General features: G+C 45.1%; 2 protein-coding genes across 4 annotated transcripts in view; one reads left to right on the top strand and one right to left on the bottom strand.

Annotated features, from left to right (window-relative positions):
* PKNOX2 (PBX/knotted 1 homeobox 2) overlaps positions 1-20,968 on the top strand; it is an 82,410-nt gene extending 61,442 nt beyond the window's left edge. For all 3 annotated transcript variants that reach the window (XM_027897780.1, XM_027897781.1, XM_027897782.1), the window contains 9 exons: positions 1,221-1,360; positions 5,656-5,827; positions 9,074-9,262; positions 14,954-15,086; positions 15,167-15,264; positions 17,051-17,170; positions 18,913-18,989; positions 19,475-19,653; positions 20,479-20,968. In XM_027897780.1, the coding sequence (XP_027753581.1) occupies positions 1,221-1,360; positions 5,656-5,827; positions 9,074-9,262; positions 14,954-15,086; positions 15,167-15,264; positions 17,051-17,170; positions 18,913-18,989; positions 19,475-19,653; positions 20,479-20,726 (1,356 nt within the window). In that variant the 3' untranslated portion in view covers positions 20,727-20,968. The remainder of the gene's footprint in view (positions 1-1,220; positions 1,361-5,655; positions 5,828-9,073; positions 9,263-14,953; positions 15,087-15,166; positions 15,265-17,050; positions 17,171-18,912; positions 18,990-19,474; positions 19,654-20,478) is intronic.
* A 2,538-nt stretch (positions 20,969-23,506) lies between these two features.
* FEZ1 (fasciculation and elongation protein zeta 1) overlaps positions 23,507-26,402 on the bottom strand; it is a 14,557-nt gene continuing 11,661 nt past the window's right edge. The window contains exons 7-10 of the mRNA XM_027897783.1: positions 25,992-26,072; positions 25,556-25,631; positions 24,993-25,058; positions 23,507-23,668 (exon numbers count right to left, since the gene is read on the bottom strand). Coding sequence (XP_027753584.1) covers positions 23,652-23,668; positions 24,993-25,058; positions 25,556-25,631; positions 25,992-26,072 — 240 coding nt within the window. The 3' untranslated portion in view covers positions 23,507-23,651. The remainder of the gene's footprint in view (positions 23,669-24,992; positions 25,059-25,555; positions 25,632-25,991; positions 26,073-26,402) is intronic.

Raw genomic sequence — 26,402 nt, 5'->3', positions numbered from 1 at the left:
TATATATTATTTATACGGAAATCTACACAGAAATGAAGAAACATGATACAAATATAGATGATATATAATTACATATAAACAGAGAAATAAGTCCATATAAGTCTGTCAGACAATAAATAAATGATAAATCTAATATTTAGCAAGAGCCAGAGCTTCCTTTTGCTCCCCATCTCCAGGGAGGATTGAACTTTTACTGGAGAAAATAAGCAAATACTTATTTTTTACAAATTTTGACAGCAAACCAGGTAAAACAGCCACTTTGCATTCATTTTCTGCTGAGATTTTTGGTTAAAACCACTGGATTTGGGGCACTGTTGATGCATTTGAACCCCTGTTGCTTCACATTCCCTCTGGATATTTTTTTTAACAGGATCTTGTGGCTATAACGTGAAGCTTGGGCCTGTCTGAAGCCTGGCAGCAGATCATTCAGGGTTTTTTTAATGATATTGTTAGTTTTCTGGGAAAATTTCCCCCAAGTAGGTGTTATCCTGTGCCAGAGGGTGGCAGTTTTGGGGTGACACTGGAAGCATGTGCAGGGATTTGCAGGAGCTCTCACATCTTAGGGACCCAAAATAATTGCAGATTTTAAAATAAGCACAAGGTTTGTTGTCAGGATCGTTTATTACATGGCAGATTCCCGTGATGTCAGCAATCCTGGGCAGCATCGGGGCTAAAAATGGGTGATTTGGGCGCGGGTACCAAAAAAAAAGGTTAATTTTTTTTGGCTGTCTTCTCGCAGCGCCAAGATGAGTCATTGCTGGGCTCGGTGAGTTGGAAGCATCTTGCCTAATTTTGGGATAAAGTCGAAAATGAATGTGTCTAGACAGTAATACCTGCTTTGAAAGAACTCCTGGCAAGCTGCAGCACTGCAGCTGATTTAATCTGGGACTTGTGGGAAGCATCCCTGCTGAAATTACCCCGCGCAGGAGGGATGGCGGCACTTTTTCCTTGTTTTTTCCCCAAGTGAAAAGTGAGGAAAAAAAAAAAGTGGTAAAAACTGTAAAGCTGCTCTTTCCAGGCTAGGATGAAATGCAAATATATCCATATTTTACCTTCCCCACCACCATCCTACTCAGAGCCCCATCGCAGTGCTGCCTTCCTCCCGAATTTCCAAAATTCCACGTGGGGAGAGTTGCAAAACTCGGCAGAAAAGTGCAACAAATGCTATTTTTGTTTCATTTTCTTCTTTCTTTTTTTTTTTTATCCCCTCCCCTTCCCAGATGACAGCCACAGCCCAGCAGCCCACCAAGGCACAGCCTGTGCACCTCGCCACACCGGCGGCGACCGCCAACACACCAGTGCCGGCCACGGGCGGAGACCCCCAGGCGCAGCTGGAGGCCGACAAGAGGGCTGTCTACAGGTGATGCAAGCTAATTGCAGCGTGCATTCATTAATTAATGCACTAATTAATGCAGTCTGATTAATGGCTTGCCATTGTAACGCATGGTTGTTGTGCCGGTTCAGCGATGCATTAATTAATGTGTGGGTCGCTGCATCGATCCTTTGATGCATTCTTTGTTATCGTGCTGTATTAATCCGTTCTTCTAATGCATTAATTAGCACACAGGAAGGGGGGAATTAGCAATTAGCTCCTTCTTAGCAATAATAACTATTGATCATAACTTGTGGTGGTGGAGCTCCTTCACGTACTTCATTTTGCAACATCTACCCACTACCTCCAAAATATTCACCCTCAAAAAACCCCATCTGATTTGGGATTGAATAAATGGTGAAGTCACATGTTAACCTGAAATATACAGTTTGTGCATCCATACAGGATGGGCAAGGGGTGGATGACTCCTTCAATCCCCTTTTCATGTAATTTTGGGGATAATAATATATAATATATGCAGTAATGTTATCATATAATTGCTGTAAGTAATATTCTAATTATGTAAATAGTGTAATTATATAAGTAATATATAATTATATAAGGGGCATGTGATTATTTACAGTATTAGAACATACAGTAATGGTGTAACAGTAATAATATTTTAATATAATTAGGATTAAGGTTTAAGGTTAAGGATTAACCCCCTGTCAATGGCCAGGGCTGTGATGGCTTATGAACAAAAAAACTGCAGCTTGGAGTTGAAGAAATTAAAATATTTATACTCCAAATATTCAAATATTACGAGGTTGAAATGTCTGAAAAGGCAGATGAAAGTGTGGAATAAACTCACTCTTTCCCAGGAAAATGCAGAGGATTATTCACCACGGGTCTCCCAGTGTTGAAAATCATTTTCTCAAAGCAAAAGAAGCCACGGGATGACAAAACCACCTTCTCTTTGCCCTTCCTGGAGGAGTTTTGCTGAAGAATTCATGGGATAAGGAAAACAAAAAAAACAAAGCACCATTGGAGTTTTCACAGCCTAAATTTGAATCTCAAAAACATGCAAAAAATACCTTTTGGGAGGCATTCCCCACCTAGAAAAGAGGGGGAAAATTTGTTGCCTAGTCCAATGTGTGGATTCATTGCCCAAACCTGAATGCTTATTTTTGGCTACCAGCCAAATGACCCCCCAGATAAATTTTTATCCCTAAAATGAGCCTTTTTTTGATGAGTATTCCCCTATCCAGCAGTTAATATGGATGGTGTGTATGTCATCAGCTGTCAAATGTACACAAGGATTTTCTCAGCCCTCCTAGGTCCATTCCCTTCCCCTAAAACAGTGGATTTTTGTTACTTTTCAACAATTGCACCAAGGCAGAAAGCGTCAGCTGTAAATGTCTGTTGATCAACCTGGAGGGAAATTGCTGGCAAAATGTGATTGGAAATAAAAAAACCAATGGACAAGTCACCCCACTGGGTTTTATGTTCTAGCAGGAGGTTTATCACCCATAAAAAAAATAGAAAAAAGGGAAAAAAAAATCCTCCCCCTCCGTGCTTGGTGTGACAGCAGCTTGGCCAAGACTGGTCCAGCAGCATCACTTCTCAGGAGCAGTTTTCTCTCAGCTAAAATGTTTTCTTGACTTTATGCAACAGTGGGGCTGGGACTTCCCCATGGATTTTGGACCTGACAAAAATGATGCTTCTGAAGGGAAATGATGCTTAAACCACATGAGCACCGCAAATTGGATTTTTCCAAGTGGCAAATGGCTGGGTTTCTTTGCATTAAAACTTTTTTTTTTTCTTTTTTGAGAGGGAAGGGGGTGAAAAATAAATAAAATTCCTGTTGTGATGTGCCCACAGTGCCACTGGCTCAAACCTGGCTGAAGGTGGGAAATTAGGCCATTAGAGGAACTCATTCCTCTTTATTAGCCCGTGTCGAATCCTTTTTATTAGTGGCTGCAAACAACCTCTCTCCTGCAGGAAAATGTCAGGGCTGGTTCAGCCCTTTCATTTGGAGGATTCCCTGGAAAAAAAAACAAACACAGGTGTTTTTTTTTTTTTTTGCAAGACCATATTCAGCAAAAGCAGATTTTTCCATTCCAAAACTCTCCTTCATGTCACAAGGGTGGTTTTCCACCTGTGTAACACTCATAGTGAGGAAAATCCTTCTGTTTCCCCTGTGCATGCTGGATATCCATCTATTCCCCCCACTGCAAATTTCATAGCAAGGAGGGACTCCAGATCTCAATTTTTATGCCACAACCTCCACCTGCAAACCCCCATAGTGAGCCGCCCTTTCCTCTGCCTGGCATGGCCACGGAAAGGCTGGAAATGGAGAAAATGGTGGTTGGAATTGGGGTTTCTCTCATGCAAAAATGAAAAAACTCTCACAGAAATGCAACAATTCAACATTTAGCTCATGGCAAACCCCCAGATTCCAGCAGTCCTTGCCACTGTGCTCAGAGTGCCCTCAGTGCTCTTCCTTAACCCATCTCTGGGGGTTTTTCCCCCACCGTTTCCCTTTATTGCATTTTATTATTTTGTTTAATGTTATTTTATGTTACTTTGTTTAGTCGTTTGTTCATTATTTTGTTTCATTTACTTATTGATGGATTTGATTGGCTTGGATTCTACTTTGTTTCCCTTTATTTAGTCTTACATTTTTAGTTTAGTTTAGTTCCAGCTGAAAAGCGAACCGTTCTCCCCTCAGCTGTGTGCCTCAGCCTCCTCCTCCTCTCCAGCTCCAAAACATTCCTGGCGGTTCACAGCAGCACTGTCCCCATCATTAATACTGAAGAGCACGGGGTGATGCCGCTCTTAATCCGCCCTTGATCGATGCAACCACTTAAAGCAAAGGGGGTACAAATTGCTCAGGGGCTGCAATCCCCTTGCCCCCTCCCCAAACCCCCATGCTTGGGGTAATTCCATGCCTTTGCTCCTAATTGATGGAGTGGCTCTGGAAATGGGAGCAGGCACCTGCTGCGGTGCTACCAGTTCATAAGTCCCAATAATTCAAGGCGCCGCCTGGAATTTGCCTTTCATATCCCCCAGCTAAGCCCCGGCGGGGCTGCTGAAATTATGAAATGATTTCCCCCCCCCTCGCCGTTCTCCTCTCCAGCCTCAGTGAATCTTGCATTAAACCAGGATCAGGACAGATTAAACTATAATATGCTGTGGTATTAACGGCTGCAAATGAAGATTTAGTCGAGGGGTTTAACCCCTTCGCCTGACTCCGGCTCAAAAAGGCTGTTGGGAAGGGATTCGTAACCGTCTTTCGGGACAACTTTTGGAGATAAAGTGCTGGAGCCGATCCCATTGTGCTGGGATAACTGGAGTGCTGCGATAACTGGAGACCATTTCTACAGCACCGTTTTGCATTTCTGCCCTGAAGGACTGCGTGAAACTTTTTGATTTTAATTTGCACAACTGGAGCTTGGATTAATGCACAGTCTGTGTCCCCGTACTCTCCACATGCTCTGATGCTGTATATGTGTTTGCATTTTATATTGCATTGATTTAGCATCATTACTGGAGAGAATGATGGATTTCAAGAAGAATTACAGGTATTTGTTTTCAAGAGTCCTCTCATGGTAAGAAAGAAATGGGATTTGACCCACCTGTGTGGACTTGACAAAGATGCAGAGACCTCTTGGTGGAGGAGGAACACAAAGCAGGGTTGGTCCATAGGATGCTGCAGGCACGCCCATCATCTCCAACAAACGGGTGATTTGAGGTAAAATATTACCATCGAAGAGCAGGATGTCTTTCCATCCTTGAAATGCAAAGGCACCAGGATGGCAGAGGGCTCTAAACATCCACCTTTTTGTCTATGGTAAAATATGTAGGAAATGCTGACTTTGGTGCAGCGATGGAAAACACCAAGACATTGGGAGGAGTCATTGCTTGGTGAATTTTGCAATTTTTAAGGTTTTATTTTTTTTTTTTCTGTTGTTGGAAAAGGTCTAGAGGGAGCACTTCCAGCATGGCTTGGTAGTGAGGTTTGCATCACCAGGTTCTTATGAGCTGGGAGGGGAAGGATGGATGGATGGATGGATGGATGGATGGATGGAGGGATGGATGGATGGAAGGATGGATGGATGGAAGGATGGATGGATGGATGGATGGATGGATGGATGGAAGGATGGATGGATGGATGGATGGATGGATGGATGGATGGAAGGATGGATGGATGGATGGATGGATGGATGGATGGATGGAAGGATGGATGGATGGATGGATGGATGGATGGCTGATGTGGGGTAAAGATGGACATGTGACCTAAAATAGTGGTCCTTAAGGGGGTTGTCTTTTGTCCTCTGCAGGCACCCACTGTTCCCGCTGCTGACGTTGCTCTTTGAGAAGTGTGAGCAGGCGACGCAGGGCTCTGAGTGCATCACCTCAGCCAGCTTCGATGTCGACATCGAGAACTTTGTCCACCAGCAGGAGCAGGAGCACAAGCCCTTCTTCAGTGATGACCCCGAGCTGGACAACCTGGTAGAGTCAGCTGGGGCTTGGTGGATGGTTTTTTGGGGGGAGGCAATAAGGTGGAGGGTGAGGAACAAAAGTCTTTGGGCTCTGTAGTGGTGGCTGTCTTGGCAATGTTCTCTGTAGACCTTGTGAGGCCTTCTCCAGTACCTTCTCTGAGACCTTTTCCAGAGGATCCCCTGTGAGAACAACCCCCTAGCCCATTTTTGGCTAGTTTACCCACTCAAACTTAGAAACAGCCAAGATCACTGGATAGTTTGTGCCCCAGAACTTGCAGTCTCTGTAGGAATTACTGCTCTTCGTGCAATGTGCAATAGCATCAGCATTCTTGTCTGGCACCACCTTGTTCAAAGTGTGATGGCCAGCTCTTGTTCCAGAAGCAGGGCAAAAGAAGAGCTTTTTTCATAAGATATCACTGGTTTGGGACACACTGGACTGGTTTTGGTGTCTTCCCTGTCACAATATCCCCAGTTTCCTACTGTACACATTGCTACTGGAAGGTGCCTCAGAAGACTCTGCTTGGGGTGGAGCTTTTGTCTTGTGCAGACCTCAGGAAGCATCCCTGAATCCCAGTATTTTGTCCAAAAGACATCCCATATGTGGTCTCCGTGGCAGGTGTGGCAGGTGCATGGCAGCATCCTGATGCTCTGCAAGCAAACTGTCAAGGTCTTAAGGGGCAATTTTGTCCATCTCTGATGATGCAAAGAGCAAAACACCTTGCCTGGGTGTTGGTGTATCCCCTGGGATATGCAGAAGAGGGATTTCCATCCCAGAAGAGAAGCAAAATCAGGCAACTCAAAGGCAGCTTTTTTCTAAGCGTTACAGATATCAAGAAGGTGATTTTGGATGATGACCTGTCACAAAGGGAAGAAGAAAGGGCAAAGCTCATCTAGTGGCAAGTACTACTACTTTCCTAAAAGAAGCAAGAAGTGGTTTCAAGATGGAGTAAAATTTGACACCTTTTGTGCCCCATTTCAGCATTTTGTTTAGGAGAGTTCTGTGATGTCCCTAAACCAAGAGTCCGTGGAGTGCCCTCCAGAAAATTTGCAGGCCATGCAACCCCCTTTTGCAGATTACTAAACCCATTTTGCAATAACCTTTAGTCAAGAATGGAAATGACTCTGGGACAAATAATCAAAAAAGCCCCAAACCAACCAATGTTTTGGATTATTTTGGTTTTGGGACTAACCACACATCTGATGCTGTGGTACACCAACCAACTCCCATTGCATTAAACTGTGTAAAAATGGGTGTAATGATCTAGCAGGAGGAGAGAAATGAAGCCAGGTGAGGCAAAAAAAAGTCTAAAATTTTGGGGAAGGAAAACCTATTTCTACATCTATCCAGTGAAACACTTCACCAAATAGTGCAACAAATCTGTCCACACTGGTTGTTTTCACTGGGGTTTTTTGTGGTTTCTTAAATAAAAACCCCATAATAATCATGTTCTTTGGGCTTATTTGGAGCAACACTTGCTGCCAAGGTGAAATTTGGCCATGGGCAGTTGTACTCATCCCTTGCTGTACTTGATATGTTCATATTCATCTACAGCTATATTTTTCTATATCTATATCTGTAGTTATATCTGTATCTCTGTGTATGTGGTTTTGCCCTATTTCTAGTACATATCTGTACATATATGTTCTATCCAATACCCAGAACTCCTCCAAAAGCTGGGCAGATTGCTCAGTGTGGAACAAACTGTGTCAAGACAGAGGAGACCTTTAATATGATGCTGAAGAAGCGCCATTTCTGTTAGTGGGAGGCACTAGCTGAAGGGAATTTCGGGTGAAAAAGTCTTGCAGTGCCCAAAACACATTTCCACCTGTTCTTGAGCTGACACTTTCCCCCTGTTTACATTGTCCTTTTTCTCTTTGTTATTTTTTTCAGTGTTAGATGGTTTGGGGTTTTTTTTAAGGCCACTGACCGGCCAGAAATCGGTGATGGCAAAGCAGAGATGAAAAGACCAGTGGCATTAGCTATCATTAGAATAAGAGTCATGTATTCCTCACTGCCAAGATGCACATAATTAGAAATTAGAAAAAGGTCAGATCTCACCATTATCAACTCAATCAGCTGCCGAGTGCCACACAGTCAATTAATTCAGCATCTGTATTTTTTACAACCCTGCGCACGTACGCCGTCGGACTGTAACTCTTTATCCGGACAGATATACGACGCAGCGGAGCAGGGACATAAAATGAGACCCTAAGCAAATGAGCTGAGATAATTGAGAGATTTATTTTTTATACATATATATGTCAGGTCTTCCTGCCTTTGCCCTTGAATATTGACTTTCATGGCCGTTGAGCCCTGGGAGGATGCAGAAAAGCCGGGGCACGGCACCTCCACCTCGCGGTCTGCCTGCGCCAACTGCAGAGGAGGCGGGGGGGAAGAGAAAAAAAAATAGTAAAAATAAAAACCCCAAACCAAAAAAAGAAAGATCTTTCCATTCACAACTCATCATCCCTGTTGTTCGCCAACCGAAAATTCACTTTCTCTGTGGCGGAGCCACCCCTGGGGTTTGGCCCTGAATTTTTGCAGGATGTTTCTCAACCGTGGCGACTTGCAGTTTGTAAAGATGACCACTAAAATTTGCAAGTTAAAAACACCCTTTGAAATGCAAAGACGCTTTGTTACATAAAACAGGATTTATTGCCCCGGAGTGAATAGCTGAAATTTTATATATTATGCAAGATTTCAAACAGCAGCTATAAAACTTAAGGTTTCAGCTCGGGCTAGAGGAATGTTTTATGTGTAAATTTTTTAAGGTTTATGGGGTACGTTTTAATGAGGCCCAGGCTTTGCACCAGCAACAGCTCACGGCTGAGTTGCAGCCCTGTAATCTTGTTAGAAGAAGTGGCCTCTGGAGAATAACCAAACACTTTTCAACATTCAGTGTTTTGGTTTGGATTTTTTTTTTGGGGGGGAGGGGGAAAGGGGCCACTGGGAGTGATTCCCATGAAGGCAAAGGTGAATTTGGTGATTTGGTATTTTTTTTTTCTCTTTGAAATTTCAGAGGTATGATTGGTGGGGAAGGAAAAGAAATGCAGATATGCAGACGGATGGGATGGGTTTTGGGTGAGAATATTGATTTTTTGTTTTTGGTGTGTCGAGAAAGGAAATTAATTTATTTCTACCACAGGGATCAGTTCCACTGATTTTGGGTGAGAATGCTGATTTTTGGTTGGTTTCCCCCCCACCACCCCAGGGGAAAGCATTATTTTAACTTTGCCGTTGTGTGCCCTTGCTTAGATGGTGAAGGCAATCCAGGTGCTGCGCATCCACCTCCTGGAGTTAGAGAAGGTCAATGAGTTGTGCAAGGACTTTTGCAACCGCTACATCACCTGCCTCAAAACCAAGATGCACAGTGACAACCTACTCAGGAATGACCTGGGGGGGCCCTACTCCCCCAACCCCTCCTCCATCAGCCTCCACCCCCAGGTAACTTCTTAAAACTCATCTCTAGTCTCCACTGTTGCAGGTTGGCCAACAGGCAAGTTGGGCCAACAAGGCTTCAGAGATGCTCTACAACAGTTGTGGCCTTCTCAAAATCCACCCCCAGTAACAAAAAAAGGAAAACCTTTATCTTGCCCGTATATCAAATGTGATTGCAGTGCTGCAATTTTTTTCTTTATTTTTAATTTTTGTGTGGCCTTTTTTAGCATGGGTTTGGTAGAGCTGCAACCCACAATGGTTGTGGCTCTGCAGAAAGGGGAGTGGAGGACTTCTAAACTCTAATGCTGCAGCAGTGAAATGTGAGGGGAAGGAAGCCATGCATGGGAATATCAACAAGAAATCAGCATTTTTTGTGACAAAATAGTATTTATTGGCAGGAGGGACAGAAACATCATGATTTTCTTCACTGCTTCTCTCTCCCTGTTTGTTTCAAGGCAGCCTAACAGATATTTGGGTCTCAGATAACCCTTTTTGGCTTCACTGCTCTTTTTTTGGGCCTCAGCACATCTTACAGTTCTCCTCCAGCATGTTCAACATTCCCTTCACTTCTTTTTTGCATAATTTGGATTTTAGCTGGGAGAATAAAACATTTAATGCCTCAAGTGTAGTGGAAGAATACAAGGAAATGTTCTATTTCTGAGAATTGCAGAAATACTAAATGAAGTGGCCAAACCAAAGCTGCACCTGGGTGGCTTTGGGGGCAAAATAAGGGACTGTAACTTAATATTTGGAAAACAACTTGCCCATGGGTTGGAGTTTTCACATGCATCTGCAGTGCAGGGAATATATCTTGACTGGTTGCATCCCAAATAACTTGATGCTATTTTATGTGTGTCCCTAGGGGATCCGTCTCTCTCAGGCACTCACTTTTTGGGGGGAGAAAAACGAAGTTTAGGGTTCTACAATCCCACCAGAAATAACTGCAACCAACCCAAAATAACCCAGGCAGCTCCTGGGGTTCTCTCTAAAAAGGAGGCAGGTGGTGGGGTTTTTGGGGGCTTTTTAGAGAATTTTAAGGTGATAGAAAGAAAAAAAAAAAGCTTTTTTAGTAGCTCAGCTCCAGGTGCTGCAGAATTTGAAGCTCCCAGCACTATGAAGGAAAAAGCCCCCCAGAAAAGTTCCATTTCTTACTTGGGTTCCCTGAAAGCACCAAACCACTTAATCATTGATCTAAAAAACCCCATCCTCACTCTATTTTCTAATAATCTCTAGAAATGGACTTATTATCCCTTCGCTGCTTTATGGTAGCATTCCTTATGATCAAAATTAGCAAGACACTTGCATAAAAGAGAACAATAATTGCTCAACGAGCATCTCGTTTGTAATTTATTAGTTTCTATTATTGTGCATTGCCATGGCAACGGCTCACATCCCGGGTGATGAGAGAGATGTTAGATATGAGCCGACGAAGCTCCCGGTCCCAGCAAATGGAGATGCACGTTTTTTATCAGTAATTTTCATGAAAATAATAAGTGAGGGAGTTAATGAGATGGAAAGCCGTCCTGTGGCTATTGTGGTGGTTTTTTTTCCCCCCCTCTCTCCTTTCCTCTTTTTTTTTTTTTTTTTTTTCAAAGTGTTGATCTAATTAGAATGCATTGGTCAGGAAAAGTAATGAGGATTTAGTGCCTCACAAAGAGGTGGGGATCATATCAGAAAATTAGCACAAGTCTTTGGAAAATAATCAGGCCCGTGGAGAGGTACCAAGCTGCCTCTGATTCCTGCAAACCCTGAACCGCTGATGTTTCCCTTCCGGGCAAGAATTGAAAGTTGAGGAATTCAAGTGAGGATTTGCAAGCAGTTGCTAAATAAATGGGAACACACCCAGGAAAGACCCAGCTGGAAGGGAAATGTTCACTCAACGACTAAGGGATTTTCAGCAGGCAACAGGAGCTGAAATATTCACAGTGATGGACCAGAAGGAGCCACTGTCTCATCTGGCCACTGGATGAGGATGAGATACTGTTGACAATACAGTGACAAATATTTTCTAAGTGTCCAACTAAGCAACAACCTTAAACTCATTGAGTTTGCATGGATAAGGCTTAAAAAAACAGGGTGGAAATACTCTATATCCCTCAGTTGAGTTTTAAGGGCTGAGGGTGCTCCAGAGAGCTGAAAATTTGTGGGGTCAGTGTTTAAAAAATGGCAAGTGGGATGATTTCTCTCATTATTGACCTATTTGTCTCATGCTGAGGGCAAGTGCAAGAGCAAATGGACCGTTAATTTAGGATTGTTAAAAAAAGTCTAAATAACAAAATACAATTAATATCAATGAATGAGGTTTCTCAGCAAATAGGTTTTGTTGGGGTTTGGGAGGAGTGACAATCATTCTGTGAGGAGATACCCCAAGTTTGTCTTGAAAGTGAAATATTTTGGTTTTTTTCAAAGTTTTTTACCACAGGACAGCATGCTTAAAACTATATGGATACACAACAACGATGTCAAACAAAACTGGGAAAACAATGTCTGGAGCTGTCAAAATGTCATCACAGGACCATCACTGTTGGATTTCCCTGGTGTATCCAAAATGGTCCTTGGCCTGGTGTTATTTGTGCTTTTTAAGATGGAAAAGAGATGCAAGAATTTCTGGAATTGTGAAAAATTCTTGGAGATGATGGAATATGAGAGAACACTCAGGTGTTTTGACTCTTGCTTAGATCTTCTTATGTCACCAAGTCTAGAGAGGACTCCTGGTGTTGGCCAAGTTTGGGTGACAAGTTATGGGTTTTCCCATGTGATGCACCTTCCCTGAACCTTCATCACCGTACAGGTGTTTTTCTACCCCATTTTCTCCCTTGCTTTCTCATTTGGTGCTTTTCTTTGTTTTGTGGAGGAGTTGCAGCATCTATGACCTACAAGTCCACCAAGGAATTCCCCTTCTTCCATTTTTGATGGTTGTTCTTCACTTGGCTTCATTCCTCTCCCTTGAGTCCATATCAGGCCATTTTTAATCCCCTCCCTTCATTTAATAAATATTTTCTGAGTTTTTCAGACAGGAGTCTTTCATGGTGGAATCCTCCCTTAACCAACTTGGTGCTTAAAGTAACTCCAACTTCCCTTTGACACCAAGGGTTCCTCACTGCTCTCCACTTGTAAGAAAAAACCACCACAAAAATAAACTCCTCAGGAACCCCAGTGCTGCCAGGGACATTTAAATTGAATCAGTTTTTGCGTTTTTCAGTTCTTGTTTCAGATTGCCAATGCTTAAATGGGCATTTTCAGGACAGCATTTCTTCTTCTGCTCCAATTCCTTCGCCACAGAATCATGGAATGGTTTGGGTTGGAAGGGACCTAAAAAGTTCATCTCATTCCAATCCGCTGCCGTGGGTGGGGACACCTTCCACTAGCCCAGGTACTGGTGGTTGGAGGCTGATGGGTCAGTAAAACTCAGTGCAGTGCTTCTCTATGTAGATCTTGATTTATACAGGTTTTCCCTGCAGGCAAGCCTGGGTTTCTCTGTTGTTTAAAGCCAACTCTTTTCCCATCTCCATCCTCCCTTCCATTCACGAAGGAGCCTTATGAATCATCTTTACTTGAGTTTGAGTGTGACCAGCTTTTTTTCAGCAAACCCATGGGTTTCTTTTCTCTCCGACTAATCCTAGCTTCCCCCAGCACAAATAATTTTCAAAAAGTTAGGATGAGGCAGGCATTTTTAGACATCATGTGCCACAAGAAAATAAATGGCTGTGTCATAAAGCGCAAGGGGAAGAACAGCAGCTCAATAACACTGAATTTTAGCACTTACTTGCACTTGGGCACTTGAATATTTGCCTTATTGAAAGAAATGGTATGTTTTTGTGCAATGCAATATATGTCCCAGGTCTTTTTCTTCACCAAAGTGACTTTTAATTCAGAGAAATCGTGTCTTGCCATTGGTCAGTGCCGAGATGTGGATCTGCAGAGACCCCTAGTGATGCATTTTTTCACACTCAGGTTTCAAAATTGCCAAAAATGTTTCAACTTGAGGGTGGGGAGGCCCTGGCACGGGTTGCCCAGAGAAGCCGTGGCTGCCCCATCCCTGGAAGTGTCCAAGGTCAGGATGGACGGGGCTTGGAGCAACCTGGGCTGGGAGAAGGTGTCCCTGCCCATGGCAGGGGATTGGAACGAGCTGGTCTTTAAGGTCTCTTCCCACCAACCAACTCTAGAATTGCATGAAATTCTTTGAGTCTCAAAATATAAAATATTTTCCACTGCATCAAAACTACCAAGTGGAATAGAATTTGGCTGACATTTGCAATCTGAGGCAATTAGTATGTAAAATATATTTTAAAAAATAAATCTTCTTGGAGATATCTATCTGTATTTATTTTAAGACAGAGCCTCCACTTTCATTGGTTCCCCTTGTTTTCACAGTTCTATTGCAGAACACCATGAATTTCTTTAATGTCTTTTTCTAATAATTACCAATATTCTGCCTTTTTGGACACCACTGAGATGGTGTTTTGGGATAGCTTTCCTCTACACCATAAAAAAATTGCAATTTTTGTCATCATAAAATCCTGTTGAAAATGGTTTTGACCACTGTATCTGGAAACAGCAGTTTCAATTTTGTGATATTCCAAATGATTTCTTACCAATGCACTTCCAAAAATAGTCTTGCAGATGCCCTTCTTTAGGAAGTATCATGGAAAAACAAGGCAGAAGAGGGAAGCTAGAGGTCTTCAGGCTGCTCCAAATCTCTGGTTGACTTTGGCTGTATCTGGCTGCTTTTTGAGGTTCTCCTGGACCATGCTTGGTTTTCTATGAATATTTCCACCGTGTTTGTTAGCCAGATGCTTAGCAAGAGCCAAGTCCAAGTGTGTGCAAAAAAGACTGATTTTTGCTCTCTGGATGCTGAGAAATCCTCAGTTTTGAAACTGAAAACCACGTCCCCCAGAGGACTGGAGGTGGTGAAGGGACACTAAAAAAAAGTACAAGTATTTTGTGGTCGTATTTGCTTTTTTTGAAAATTAATTCAGCTGTGAAAAGGGTTGTCTGGCAGGTGAATGAAAAACTCATGGCAACTGCAGGAAAATTTCCAGATAAATAATATTCAGATCATCAATGGGGAGGACAAAAATAGCTTGTAGCAAAGGCATTGGGTCCAAAGTTTTGGGCTTGGCATTGCAGGGAAAATGCAGTAAGGTGTTTTAATAGCAAAACCATGAAGTTTATTGAGAACCTTGACTGATAGGGAAAAAGCTGCATGAATGCAGTGGAGAAAAAGGAGGCAAAAGGAACGAACCTCACATTTTCCTCCCCACCCCAGCAATGGGAAATGCATCAGTGTGGAAACAGAGTGCCCCAACTCCCTGTGGAATGACACACCCAGGGCTTGATGTAAAATTAATTGGTTGGAGCATTCAGATTCCCATCCCTATAGCTCTGTAGGGTGGAGAAAAGGAGCTGCAGCTTCTGGTCTATCCTGATTTTTTTTTTCCCCTTTCATTTTTCCTTATGGGAAATAGTGGCTGCATAAAGAAGGTGAGTGTGGGTAAGATGCTAAGTTGGAGCCTGGCAGAGCATAAATCCTTATTTTTCTGTCTCTTTCTTGCCATTGTGACAAACTGAAAATCCCCTTTTGTCTGCACTTTCGCTGTTAAACCACAGGAACACAAAACGAGCAACAGGGCAAAGTTATTGTACGGACAAAATATATAAAATTCATGGGTTTCATGTTTTTCTCCTCCCCTGCAGGAGATGCTGCAGAGCTCTCCAGCAGCCCTGCCACCCACATCCAACCCTCCGCCGGGCATCGTGGTGCCAGCGGCCGCGCTGCCGCCGGGCAACCTGGCCATGAGCACTGCCAGTGGCTCACCCGCCGTGCCAGGTAGGGGCCACGGGCAAGGCTGGGGGGGCAGGTAGAAATCTGGGGGAGTTCAGCACCATCGCAAGTGTTTCTTTCCCTAGGTGGAGCCTTGTACCAGCCCGTGACGATGGTGACGTCGCAGGGCCAGGTCCTTGCCCAAGCCATCGCCCCCGGTGCCCTGCAGATCCCCAATGCCCAGGTGAGACCTTCCCACTCCAAATCCCCCTTTTACTCAGTGCTTGGGACTTCAACAAGCAAAGTCCCCCAGTTTCCTCCATGAATTCATGGAATATGCTGAGTTGGAATTCAACCCCTGGAGCATCCTAAATTTTTAATTAGCACGAAACATTGATTAAATCCATCTGCCAGGTGCCTTTGGGGTAGCTAACGAATTATAGCAATGACCTAAGTTGTTACAGCAGTACTTATATTATTGTTATAAAATATTACAATATATAACAATGCACATAATATTATATTGTGCAATATAAAATAATAATAATAATAATAAAATACCAATATCTGATACAATGCATAATAGAAGATTCTATTCTATATGCTATATTGTAAATTATATATTCTATATTAATTGTATACTATATATTATAGGATAGGATGGGTTGGAAAAGGATAGGTTGGGATAGGATAGAATAGATGTTATTATAACAGTGATATATGTTGCAGTCTGGGATCACTGGCATTGCCTGTCCAGTACAGCAATCACAGCTTGTGAGAAAGGCTTATTTTTTATCCTTGCTTTCTAGATTTGGAGATATTTTTTAGCCATTTGCTCTGGTTTCATTCCACTTTTGGTTTTGTTTTGGTTTGTTTTTTTTGACATTGCAGTGAACTACAAAGGGTTTCCCTGCATTCTTGGAAGAAGACAATGAATTCTTCTTAATCTCCATTCCTCAGGACTTTGGGGGAAAAAACCCCGTCCATTTCTGCTGTACTGCTTCACAGGGGTCAAGCAGCAAAAATTCCCCCCCCCCCCCCATTTTTTTCTGAAATGCTCCATTTTAGTTGCAGGAGCCTCTTAAAGAACAATCAATAAATGGCACTTTGGAAAGCAGTGGCAGCTCCCTGGCAGGTTTTATTGCCTGTGCAATGCTTTAAAAAAATTCTCTCTTTAATATCTCTCCGTCACAGGTTTAAATCTTGCAGCAATCTCTGTGGTGGGAAAAACATGTGCACAGGGAATATTGGGGCAGGGAGAGAGCCCCGGACAAGCACCTCCGGATGCTCTTCCTGTGCCGCCAGCATGATTTATTCAGCTGGAGCCCAGGGGAATCACAGGGACCTGCTGGCCTGATGTTTAATTCATCCAGGAGAAGTGTTTTGATGAAGAGGTGTTAAAAAAAAATCCCTTTTTAACTCAAGTGCTTAGATTTCAGTTCAGTTCCTGCATCCTCATTAAAACTTCTCTTGCAGCAAGATGCTTATTTTTAATTTTGGGGGAGGAAAAAAGCAAATTTTGGCTCAATGGACATCTTCCTCCTTGTGGTGGGAAAGGGCACCCTTCTTGGGGTAGAATCAGCTGGGTGAAAACCCTGGATTTGCAGAGGGTTAGTGAGTGGCAGAGTTGTAACCTTCGGTTGAGAAAATAATCTTTTTATGAGGTTTGAGTTTATTTTCATTGCTTTTTTAAGGTAAAAGTGTTTTCCTCTTAAATCGCACATTGAAATTGGTTGTGGCTTCATCACCACAGTCCCCAACTGTGCCATTGTCCCTTGCAAAGCATTAACAAAAAAGTGGAAATAAAAAATACAGATCCTGGGAGAAAATGTGCATTTAATGGAAATGTAGTGGAGGGGGAAGTGGGTTTTAGATGTTCCCTCTAAGTGCCCTCATCCCACCCACAATTTGGGTTGGCTTTGCTCGTTTCTTTGTTCGTTTTGTTCATTTTTTGTGTCAGTTTTGGTCATTTGTGGGGTTGCCAATGGCCATTTTCAACCAGTTCTCTCCCCATTCCTGTCCCCTGACAGGTGAACCTGGATCTCACCTCCCTCCTTGACGGTGAGGACAAGAAGTCCAAGAACAAAAGGGGCGTCCTGCCCAAACACGCCACCAACATCATGCGCTCATGGCTCTTCCAGCATCTCATGGTGAGCACCACAGTCACCAAAACACCCTGCAAGCTGGGGGGAAAAAAGCCCCAAAATGTTCAAATCCAGGTGGTGGTTTGTCTGAATCTGTTTTCAGAGGCGTAAAGTGGCTGTGCTTGTATTTTCGTAGTATTTTGGGCATGACCATTTTCACTGCAGGTGAAAAAACCATTCCCTTAAGGCATGAAGAAGTGAACAAAACTAGAAAGGGACTTCCCTGAACTTTTGCAGGTGGATAATAGAGCATTTTTTTACAGTGAACAGCTCCAGAGTACCCTTTCCTATCAGGCTGAAATATGAAAACTGCCTCACAGGTAGGGCTGTGGCACATGAGCCATCAGTCAAAATGCAGAATTACAAAGTCACCCCATTTTTGGAGGATTGGAGATGGAGATAGGCTTAGATGCAACCTGGATATTTTCATGCAAGAAGATTTCTCTCCCATCAGCGGGGCTGGGAGAAAGGCAAAATGCTAAAAATCCCACCCCTTTTTCCTGCATAATTCAACCAAGAAATTTCTTGGAAACTGCTTGCAAAGACTTGCTCTCCAGGAATGTGGGAGATCCCTAAGGCATCAGCAATGCAGCTCCAAGCAGCTCCAAGGAGCAACTTGTGGAAAATACTAAGCCAGGACGTGGAGCAGCAGCAGGTTCAGGACTTCCCAGCCTTTTTTTTTTAAAGGGAAATTTTGGATTTACTGTGTTGAGGACAGGAGTGTCGCAGTGTTGGGCTGCCATCCCAGCATCTCCCGCATTTCTGGAGGGCAGAAGTGCAGGTTTGCAAACACAAAAAAGGATTTAGAAGACTAGAAACTGAGAAACCATTTTCTGCCAGGTGCCAGGAGAACCCCATGGTCTGAGATTTCCAAAGCAGAATTGAAAAAACTAAAAGAAATTCTCCTACTGGGGGGTTGGACCTTTGCTCTCAGCTTGGTCAGAAGAAACTTTGGCTTCTCCATGGGATTTCTGCATCTGGCATCATGGATAATGTGGTTTGTAACCAAATATCATCTATGCTCATCATCTTCTTGGAAGTTTTGGAGCACCAGCAGCAAGAAAGAATGCTGGCAATAATATACTAAAAATGGGGATACTTCTGCTAAAAAAAGGAGCTATTTTTCACCACCGAGGCTCTGGTGGGACACAAATCTCCAGTGTGCACTGACTTTGGGTGGTTTTGTCAAGGAAATCACACTGGTTTGGGGGTGACAGCTGGAAAACAAGTCACTGCAATCAACACTGTCACTGGCTTGAGGTTCCAGAACGTGACACGTGGGGCAGGTTTGATAATTTCATTTTTGGGGGTGGAAAGGAGGATTTTATCACGGCGGGGAGGAGGTTGCTGAAGCTTTGAGTGCTGGTGGTCTCCCAGTGCAGATGACTCAGAGGGTTTTATTGGTGCCTCTAACATTGTGGGACTTGGTGGGTTTTGAAGCCCAATTCCCACCTTCACCAACAACCATCATTAGAAAATCACTTAATTTTCCTTTAAAAAAATGAACATTTTCCTTGAAGGAAAAGCTTTGATGGAAAGTCTTGGAAAAGCCCTAAGGACACCGGGGAAATCTTGATGCCTTTGGATGTCATCCTTCAACCATGCATCTTGCAAATGCAAGGACCCACCACATTTAGGGTGGGAAAATAAAAAAAAAAAGGCAGATTTCCATTATTTTTTTCACTCGGGTCCACTGGTTTGCATGCAGGGATTTCATTTTGCTGCCCCATCCCTCTTTTTTTTTCCAGCACCCCTACCCCACAGAGGATGAGAAGAGGCAAATTGCTGCCCAAACCAACCTGACCCTCTTGCAAGTCAACAACTGGTGAGTGAATTGGTGGTCTGCTGGTTGGCTTTAGGACTTTTTTCCCCACACTATTTTGGTGCTGTGTACTACTTTTTTGGGAGTAACTTGGGTGGTTAGGGCCAATTTTTGGGGTGTCCCGCATAGGACCAAGAGTTGGACTCAATGATCCTGATAAGTCCCTTCCAACTCAGCATAATCTATAATTCTATGATTCTGGGAGACAAGAAATGTGTTCAGTGCAGCGTTGCTTTGTGAGGTCTCAGTGCCCTCTCCTGGCAAATCCAGTGTGTAGCATCTTCCCACTCAGCTGGAAAAATTAATGCAGTGGTAAAATGTGCCACAGGCAGATGGAATAGAATCAAAACCCCCCCAGCTTTCTGAACCGTGAAGCTACTTTTGAGAAGGTTTTATACTGCAACTCATTGATTTGTTTTAACATCTTGATGTTTTAACTCAGTGCTGGACTCACATTTACTCCAGTGCTCTCTCTTTTCCATGGAAAGGTTCATAAATGCCCGGAGGCGCATCCTGCAGCCCATGCTCGATGCCAGCAACCCGGATCCTGCACCCAAAGCCAAGAAAATCAAATCCCAGCACCGGCCCACACAGAGGTTCTGGCCCAACTCCATTGCAGCTGGGGTCCTGCAGCAGCAGGGCAGCAATTCAGGGACAAATCCTGACGGTAAGGACAAACCCCAGTGCCCCCTGCCCTTCCAGGAAGGAGTGGCCATGCATTAAGTGATGGCCTTAATTAGTAATTAAGGACTTTTAGAGCCCTTTGTTACACTGTGGGGAAAAACATGTGGCCCATGCAAGCAGTTCCTTCCAGTTGGCCATCACGAGGCACTGGCAATGGGGCACTCCCATCCCCTTGGCACAGGAACTTGGGAAGTGGGGTATCTGCTGAGGTGCTGGGAAGGGAGAAAAGGGCGAAATAAAGAGAGGAGAGGAGAGGAGAGGACAGGACAGGACAGGACAGGACAGGACAGGACAGGAGGGCAGGGGAGGGGAGCGAAGGGGAGAGGAGAGGAGAGCAGAGCAGAGATGGAGAGATGGAGAGGAGATGAAGAGAATAGATGCTGAAAATGGAAAGAATAGAGAAGATTAAGGTCAGATGACAGATGAGACAAGGCAGAAAGAGAGATGAACAGAGAACAGATGAGGAAAATGAAGAGGAGAGAAGAGGAAGAGGTGAAGAGAGCAGAGATGAGCATAGACCAGGCAAGATGAGGAGATAAGAAGAGTGAAATGTGAGAGTTAAGAGAAGATGAAGACAAGATCTGCCCAACCAATTTGGGTATCTACTTGCCCAGAAGTAAGGTCTCTTGTCATTTAATGACAATATATTAGCTAGAAAAATTAAGAGTTGGACACTGAGGTGGGACTGGTGCAGGTGGGACACACTACAAGGTGCTCTCTGAGCTTTTCACTTGGTTTGTTCCTGATTTATGTACTTTTTTGTCCTTTTTGTATTAGCTGGGGAATCCTTATTTTTTTTAAATTTCAGGCTCGCTCAGCATGGACAACCTCCAACCCCTTTCATCGGCCACGGCCACCATGGCCATGCAGCAGGCTATGCTGGCAGCCCACGAGGACTCCCTGGACGGCACTGAGGAAGAGGAGGAGGATGAGGAGGACGAGGACGAGATGGAGGAGGAGGAGGAAGAGGAGGAAGAGCTCGAGGAAGAGCCCGGTGGCCTCCCAGCAGCACCTGGCACTGATCTCGGCTTGGACCACAGTGACTCGCTGGAATAGCTCCTCCTGCAGCCACCCCAAATCACTGACACCACCAGACACAAAATTCCCCCCCTCAAAATGCCAAAAACAAAACAAAAAAAAGGCAAGAACAAAAAAATTCGCGAGAGAGAAGCAAACTGGCGGCGCCGGCGGCTGCCCCGGCTGCGCACGGGAGCACGGGCACAACCCTGCCAGCACGTGGAAGTGAAGGACACATGTTTACAAGGCACATATTGTGGCCAAATTAATCTTTTATTTCAGGTTTTATCTTTCGTTTTCCCCTTCATTTTTTTGGTAAAGCAGAAGCGTTTTTAGGGAACGGTGTTTTCCCTGCGCGATGTTCGGATGCCGCTGGGCGACGGGTTTTCCACGGTGGGCCACCCTGTCCACCCCATGGATTTCTTGGTGCGAAGGAAAACCACACCAACTCCAGGACTTAATGCTTTTTGGGTTTTTTTCCCCCAAAAAGATTACTCACAGGCATAAATATGGGCACAGAGGGGGAAGAGAAATAACCGGCGAGTGCAAGTTCTGCTGGATCTGAGGAGGGCTTGGTGCTCCACCAACTGGGTTGCCCAAACCCCCCCACTTTGCCCCCAGTGCTGCGGCTGTTTGGTGACTCCGGACACAGCTTTCTGGAAAAGGGAGGACATTCCTCCAACTCCTTTAATTTATGTGCTAAAACCCCGTTGAATCTGGAAAAAAACCCCAACTCACCCCATTCTCGTCCTTAAGGGATGCACAGCTGGGAAAAAGGCTGCTGGGAGTGAAACTTTTCCAAGGAGCTTTGGCGCTGATTCAGGAAAAAATAGGGAAAAAGATAAGTTTAAAAAAATGCAAGATTTCACCCAAAATTGGATGGTGACCCCCCCCCCCCGCCTGGATTCACAGGGGTGGAAGGAATCTCAATATTGTTGCTTGAAAGATGGTTTCTCCCTGGAATTGTCCCTCCACATGGGGAAATGGTGCAGTTTTAGCACCATGGGGGGAGGGCAACAGCCAAAAACCCTGAATTTGCATTCTTTTTTTATTTTCAAATGCCAACAAAAGGGTCTGTTTCGCCTTAAAACGTGGCATGGGAGGAAAACACAAAAGTAAAACAGGGCAAAAAATAAAGAAATTTTCTTCTGCAGGTTCCTGCTCTAAATGTAGGATTCTATAAGAAGGATAGTTTTCTTTGTGGCTTTTTGCCTGTATTGTCCTTTTTATTTTTTTTTTTTTTTTTGGCTCTTAAAGGGTTGATTAAAAAACCCAAACAGGAGCCAGGGTAAAAACCACGAGTGATGCAATAGGCAGAAAAGCCTATTTTTCAATACTGATCTGGTGTGAATGTAATCTGTAATTTCATAAAGGATTCATTGTAATTTAGTATTAATTCCAGGCCATTTATTATAAAGTGCTACGAGATGAGGGGTTGCAGCTGTATTTTCTTGGCAGCTTCTTCCTGTGAGCAGAGAGGATCCAAAATGCTGGAATAACTTCCCCACCCAATGGGTGAATGGACCCAAATTGGTAGTTAAGTGATGTGGAGAAAATTTGATTTATATTAAGTGACAGTCCCCCAAAAATGAGAGATGCCCCTCCACCCCAACTGAGCTCCAACAGGATTTTGCCCACAAATTAATTATACCCCGCCCTCCCAAATCAGTGATGGTTACCCCAAAATGAGCTGTGTTCTCCAAAAATGAGTGATTCTTCCCCCAAAAGAGTGATCTTCCCTAAAATGTTAAACACAACCCCAAAATGGGTGATGTTCAGCCCCAAAATGAGTTAACAGTCTCCAAAAATGAGGGACATTCTTCAAAATCCAGTTTGGTGATCCAAAAGGGGCAAATCTCCCCCTGAAATGGGTGATTCTCCCCAAAATGAGTGTTCACCCCAGAATGTGTGATGTTCACCCAGAATGAGTTGTATTCTCCAAAAAGAATAATTCTCCCCCAAAAGAAGTGATGCTTCCCAAAGAGGAGTGACCCACCCCAGAAGGGGTGATGCTGCCTCAAAATATGTTGTGCTTTCCAAAAATGAGGGATGTGCCCCCAGCAAAAAGTAGCATTTTCCAGAAATGAATGAAGCTCTCCCCAAAAGAGGGATGCTCCTCCAAAATGAAAGGATTTTTTTGAAGTGGTACCCAGACATGATCTTCTCAAAACCATGATGGTCCCCACTATGTTTCCCCTAAATGAACAATTCTCCCCCAAAATGAGTAATAATCCCCCAAAATAGTGACGTGCCCCCCAAACTGGTGATCTTCCTGGAAATGAGTGACTTTCTTATATAAGTGCCTTCCACCAAAATGACTGAATTTGCCCTACAATGAACGACAACACTCCAAAAATGAGCAAAAAGCCCCCAAATTAGGGACTTTTCCCAAAAATGAGCTACAGACCCAAACCAGAGCAATTCTCCCCCAAACAGAAAACAGAAGCTCCCCCATTTCCTAAAAAGCCATTGCTAATTAATGTGTTGATATTCTGGGGCGGGGGGGGAAAGGTGATTTTTGCACAATTTTCAGCAGAAAATGGGGTTGCAGAAAAGTGTAAAAAAAATGGGGAAAAAAATCTCTGAGAATGGAATTTCACTGAGTTGACTTTCACCCCTGGGATGCCAACAGCTGCAGCCAACTCTGAGCACCCAGCCGCTCATTAGCCAGAAATCTGCATATTTTATAGATTCCAGAATATTCATGAGCACTGCAGCAAAGTCCACGTTGGGATTTTTTGGCTTAAAAACTGCATTTTTCTACCAGAAAGTTGCGAAGCGCTGCCACGAGCAGAGGGGACACAGACACCGGAGGCCAGTTGCCTAATTAATGTAAGGAATCCTTTATTCCCAGCTGTGCAAAGGGAGGAGTGCAGGGAGGGGGGAGCCACGGGCGACCCGTTTTCCTCGGGTTTGGCCCCATTTTGGGGGGCGCCGGGGTGGGGGTGCGAGGGCAGCGCCACGTCAGGTCGGGCAGAGAACTGCAGAGAGAGAGAGAAAGAGAGAGGCCTGGGGGGCACCCCACAGGGGACACTGCGGGCACAGGGAGGCCTGAGCGGGCACAGGATGCAGGAGGATGCAGAGGAGTGCTGGAGCGTGCACAGGGACAGATGGGTGTGCATGAGGATGTACCGGGATGCATGAGGATGCCCAAGTGTGCACAGGGATGCAGGAGGATGCACAGCGATGCAGGAATGCACACAGGGATGCACAGCGATGCAGGAGGGTGCAGGAGGATGCACAGGCATGCAGAAGTGTGAACATGGAAGCATAAGGATGAACAGGGATGCAGGAGGATGCAGAGGAATGCAGGAGTGTGCACTGTGAGGCACAAGGATGCAGGAGGATGCATGGGGGTGCAGGAGTGTGCATGAGGATGAGTGCACAGGGACAGATGAGTGTGCATGGGGGATGTAGAGGGATGCATGAGGATGCACGTGTGTGCAGAGGGATGCAGGAGGATGCACAGGGATGCCTGAGGATGTGTGCACAGGGACAGACAAGTGTGCATGGGATGCATGAGGATGCATAAGTGTGCACAGGGAGGCACAAGGATGCACAGGGATGCAGGATGTGAATGGGGATGTACCAGGATACATGAGGATGCACAAGGCTGCACAGTATGTGAGCACATGAAATGCTGCTCAAGGGTGGACAGTGACCCCCAGGCTTGATCTGGGCTGCACAGGGTGCACAGGAGTGCCTGGGGGCTGCATAAGGACACACGAGTGGGCACAAGGACGCCCAGGGGCACATGAGTGTGCTCATGTGCACGAGGGCTCAGGAGGCTGCCTGAGAGATGGACAGCAGGGGTGTGGGAGAGGCACAGGGATGCCCAAAGATGCTCAGGAAGATGAACAGGTATGCCTGAGGGAGGCAGAGGAGGGCTGCTCCATGGGGCATGGGGGCAGTGAGGGGGTGAGGTTGCTTGGAGGAAGCAGACTGGCCCCAGGATGGTGCAGGGAGGTGCAAAGGGATCCCCACACATGAAGCCTAAACACAAACTGCCTGAGGGATGCGCATGAGATGCACCCAGGATCCTGAAGGAATGGAGGAGGCACAAAGGAAGCACCAGAGATGCAGGAGGAATGCACAAAGGATGGATCCAAGATTCTCCAGGGATGCATGGAGGATGCATGGGAAATGTGTAAGGGATGCATGAAGTTGCATGAGGGATGGGCAGAGGATGCACAAAGGACCCAAGGGAGAGGCAGGAGGGATCCATGGTGAAACCACAGAGGCACAAGAGCTTCACAGGAGCTGCATCCAAGGTGTGCCCAGGGCAGGCAGGAGGGGAACAGGTACCTTTGAGGATGTAATCTGTGAGCAGTGTGGGCACCTTCTCATTCCCCTCCTTCATGGCGAACAGGACTGTGAGGGGGAATGGAGCTGTGAGCCCACCCCTGCTGCCTCCCAAATGCCATTTTCCCCCCGCAAAACAGCCCCACAGTCACCACAGAATTTCCCACAATGCAGCAGGGTTTTTTTTGGAAGCATCCAAAAGAAGCACTTTCACCCCCAATTAGCCAATCCATGGCAATGTAGAACAGGTAAATTAGCCCCAAATCAGCACTGGTATAAGATCATAAATTGGAATGTTGGTTTTGGCTGCAAACCAGCTGTGCTGCAGTGATGCAAAACAGGTATTTCTCCTCCAAAATAGGTTTGTTGCAATGATGATGCAACACAGGTAGTAGCACCTCAATTTGCCCATTCTGCAACTACGCAGAAAAAAAGGTGATCATCCCCCAAACTGACTGTGCTACAATGATACTCCAAACCACAGCTGCTGCAGCAATGCAAATGTGCCTTTGAGTCCCCAAAATGCTCAATTCTGCCCCAAAATGGCAGCTCCTGGAAATACTCACTGTTGGTGAGCATCTGCAGGTCCTCAACGGAGGGCGGTGAGCCCTTCTTCTCATAGGGAATCACCGTGTTCAGGTACTGCGAAAACAAAAGCCACCCCAAAAAACCACCCAGGTGGCACAAAACTGCCTATTTTTTGCACTGCTTTGAGACAAATCCCATCCCAAATTCATGGAGAAATAGAGTACTCCTGCAAAATCCCTGTGATTCTGGGTGCTGCAAACCCCATCCAAATCCATCCCTGCTCAGGGAGGACTTTTTGGGGTGAAAACCAGTGATGTTTGCAGGATGCATTAGGAGGGTATAAGAGATGGAGCAGGGTTGTAAAACTGAAAATCATTTTAAAAGGGCGCTGGGGGATGCAAGGAAATAGGGACTGCGGGCAGGGGGAGTGAAAGGGCACAAATTTGGGCAATATGTTTAGGAGGCAAAGGGCACCTGCTTCTCGGTGGTGGTAGGACCAAAAGTCTGGCGCAGGCCGGAGTGCAGGATGCTGGAGATGCCCTCCATGCTGAAGCGCTGGGGGGGACACGTGTCACTCTGTCACCTCCCAGGGACAGCAACATCACCCTCTGGCATCGACATTCCCCAGGCTCCCTGACTCCCATCCACATCCCTCCTTTTTCCCAGTCCCACATCACCTGCTCCCTATGTCCCCATGTCCCCTGTCCCCTTGCCCTGTCACCACATGCCCCCCTGCACCATGTTTATCTATCCCATCCTCAGTCCCCACATCCCTGTCCCCCCATGGAGCTGCTCTCTGCTCCCGCATCCACACCCTATGTCCCTCTGTTCCATATCCCTCCCATCCCCCTGCTCTGTATCCCCATCCCGTATCCCCTCATCCCC

Source organism: Empidonax traillii, unplaced genomic scaffold (genome assembly GCF_003031625.1).
Source record: "Empidonax traillii isolate 1590-97213 ecotype Southwest subspecies unplaced genomic scaffold, ASM303162v1 scaffold561:size787514, whole genome shotgun sequence".
Classification (NCBI taxonomy): Eukaryota; Metazoa; Chordata; class Aves; order Passeriformes; family Tyrannidae; genus Empidonax; species Empidonax traillii.
Note: the sequence above shows the minus strand (reverse complement) of the source record. Positions and strands in the feature narration are given on the sequence as shown.